A 2729-nucleotide genomic window follows, 5' to 3' on the forward strand; every position below is an offset into this window, starting at 1 on the left:
ATCGAGTGGGTCTACCATAACCCCTACCAGGCACCAGCCTCTGGGAAGATCGAGCGCTACAATGGACTGTTAAAAACCACATTGAAAGCACTGGGAGGTGGGACCTTCAAAGACTGGGACATGCATCTAGCAAAGGCCACCTGGCTAGTCAACACAAAGATTTCAAATGTTAAAAGGACTCTTCAGTTAAGAAATGCAGGTGAAGAACCATCCTTCAAATCCATGCTCGGTGAAATAAAGCAGATTGTGAACATTTGTTAAATTGTGTTTTCACAAAAATAGGAAGATATTGATCTGTTGGGTGGCGTTCTTATGGTGAAGAAATTAGAAACAATGGAAGTAGAAACATCATGGAAGTGTGACAAAACAAATCAGACTACAAAAGAGGCGGCGCAGTGGAATTCTGTATGGTCCATGTCTATATTTTCTCAGTTTCAGTATATGGCTAGAATTCCATGGTATTTTACTTAGGATGGGACAATTTTTATCAAGGGTGGGACAAAAGAAGCACACGGAGAAAAGGAAAATTTAATATCTTGGTGGAAATGTGAGGAGGTATATGACTGGAGCAATGTAGACCTAATAATTCAGAGAATTCCTCCTTTGGCTGATGCCTTAAGACATGGGTGTCTTTGCCAAGGTCTTAAAAACAGTCTTAATTTAACTGAAACCTATAAACCTGTCCTGGTTCAGCCAGGACAGAGTAAAGTTTTCCCCAGCAGAGAGAGAGGGGGAAGGGATCTCCAGCCGGGTTATTCATACCATGCTGAGGTCAGGTCCGGTGGGCGGAACCCTTTTCCTTGCTCCTTGGTTGGTACGGGAGGGAATTTGGCTTTCCGTGACCAGCTAGCGGTATTTCTCTGCATATCGTTTGTCTTGTTCACTGTTATTGCTGTTTATTGTTGTTACCATTGATACTGTTGTTATTCAGATTGTTCTATCACTCTGTTGTATTAAATTTCTTGTTATTTCAGCCGGGGTCTGTGTCTAACTTCCAGCCCAACTGGCGTGGGTGGGGGAGGGGCAACGGCCACGTGGTCCCTGATCCCAGCAACAATTAAAACTTGCACATTATTACTTGGCGCCCAACGTGGGGCATTGGAATAAGAATAAAAAGGGACAGACCCTGACCAGAGTGTTATAGAGCAATCTGTTGGGTGTGCGAGATGTGCGCTGCAATCAAACATGCCAAGCGGGTGAAGTCCCAGTGAAATGGAGAGCGATGGCTGAAATATAGATATGGAGAGGCCTGGCAGATCGACTACATCACACTGCCACAGACCCGCCGCAGGAAGCGCCACTTGCTCGCAATGGTGGAAGTAACCACTGGGTGGCTGGAAGCTTACCCAGCGCCCCACGCCACCGCCCAGAACACCATCCTGGGCCTTGAGACCCAAGTCCTGTGGCGACACGGCACCCCAGAGAGAATTGAGTCAGACAACGGGACCCACTTCCGAAACAACCTCAAATGCCTGGGCAGAAGAACACGGCATCGAGTGGGTCTACCATATCCCCTACCACGCACCAGCCTCTGGGAAGATCGAGCGCTACAATGGACTGTTAAAAACCACATTGAAAGCACTGGGAGGTGGGACCTTCAAAGACTGGGACATGCATCTAGCAAAGGCCACCTGGCTAGTCAACACAAAGATTTCAAATGTTAAAAGGACTCTTCAGTTAAGAAATGCAGGTGAAGAACCATCCTTCAAATCCATGCTCGGTGAAATAAAGCACGAGATACTTCTTGTGAATGATCTCCTGAATAAAATGGAAACAAGTTAAGGATCACAAAGAACTGAATGATTTGCTAAAAGAGCTCCAGAAGTCTGCAGAGAGCCAAGCAATGGAAGCAAGGCACCTCATTGAAAATATTCCTTGCTGTCTGCTAAAACCAACACAGAGCTGGGTCGCTGGGCTCACTGTGAAACGTGAAGCACAACCAGAAGTTGTAGAACCCAAACCTGCAGAGAAACCTACAAAAGAGTCAAGACTTATTAACGAAGCATCCCTAATAACTGCAGAAGAAATTGAAAGTCTTCCTGCATATATGAAAGGTCGTTTAACCTGTGATCAGATTAATGCAGTTGTTAAAGGTATAAACAAGGCTGTGGCAGACAAGTACAAGATCCTGCATCAGCCTTTGAGATCTTTGAAAGCAGCAGCGAGGAAACTCTACTACAGGTTCCTGGAGAACGAAACTGCAGACTCAAAAGGTACTTTTTTTGTGGTGGAAGCCGATATTGGTGAGTTCACCCAACTGAAAGTGGACAAGCGTTTCCACGCCATCATCACTGTCCTACGCCACTGCCACAGAGTGAGAGAAATTCAGGGCATGGGCCGTGTCCGTTATGTCATCTCCTAATGAGCTTGCCATCGGGCCCCACCCAGCTCCTCACTTCTCCCAGCGACTGGGAATTTTGGAAATTGCTGGACTTCCAGCATTGCTTTTCCCCCCTGCTGTGCCTGTGTAAATTATTACTTTGTTATTGTTAACTGCTAAATGGCAGCTGGACATGACGCAGATGGTATAGAATAAAGGGGTGGATTATGTCCTGGTTCAGCCAGGACAGAGTAAAGTTTTCCCCAGCAGAGAGAGAGGGGGAAGGGATCTCCAGCCGGGTTATTCATACCATGCTGAGGTCAGGTCCGGTGGGCGGAACCCTTTTCCTTGCTCCTTGGTTGGTACGGGAGGGAATTTGGCTTTCCGTGACCAGCTAGAGGTATTTCTC

General features: G+C 46.6%; 1 protein-coding gene across 1 annotated transcript; it reads left to right on the top strand.

Annotated features, from left to right (window-relative positions):
• Nucleotides 1-1644: 1644 nt before the first annotated feature.
• On the top strand, nt 1645-2362 carry LOC113478254 (spindle and kinetochore-associated protein 1-like; the record flags this gene model as incomplete). Its single annotated transcript, XM_026845288.1, is given in 2 exon segments — nt 1645-1772; nt 1774-2362. Coding segments are annotated over 2 exon segments (717 nt in total), but the record flags the coding sequence as incomplete, so codon positions are not given.
• Between the last annotated feature and the right edge of the window lie 367 nt (nt 2363-2729).

Source organism: Athene cunicularia, assembly GCF_003259725.1.
Source record: "Athene cunicularia isolate RWA chromosome 3 unlocalized genomic scaffold, athCun1 chr3_part1, whole genome shotgun sequence".
NCBI classification, from domain to species: domain Eukaryota; kingdom Metazoa; phylum Chordata; class Aves; order Strigiformes; family Strigidae; genus Athene; species Athene cunicularia.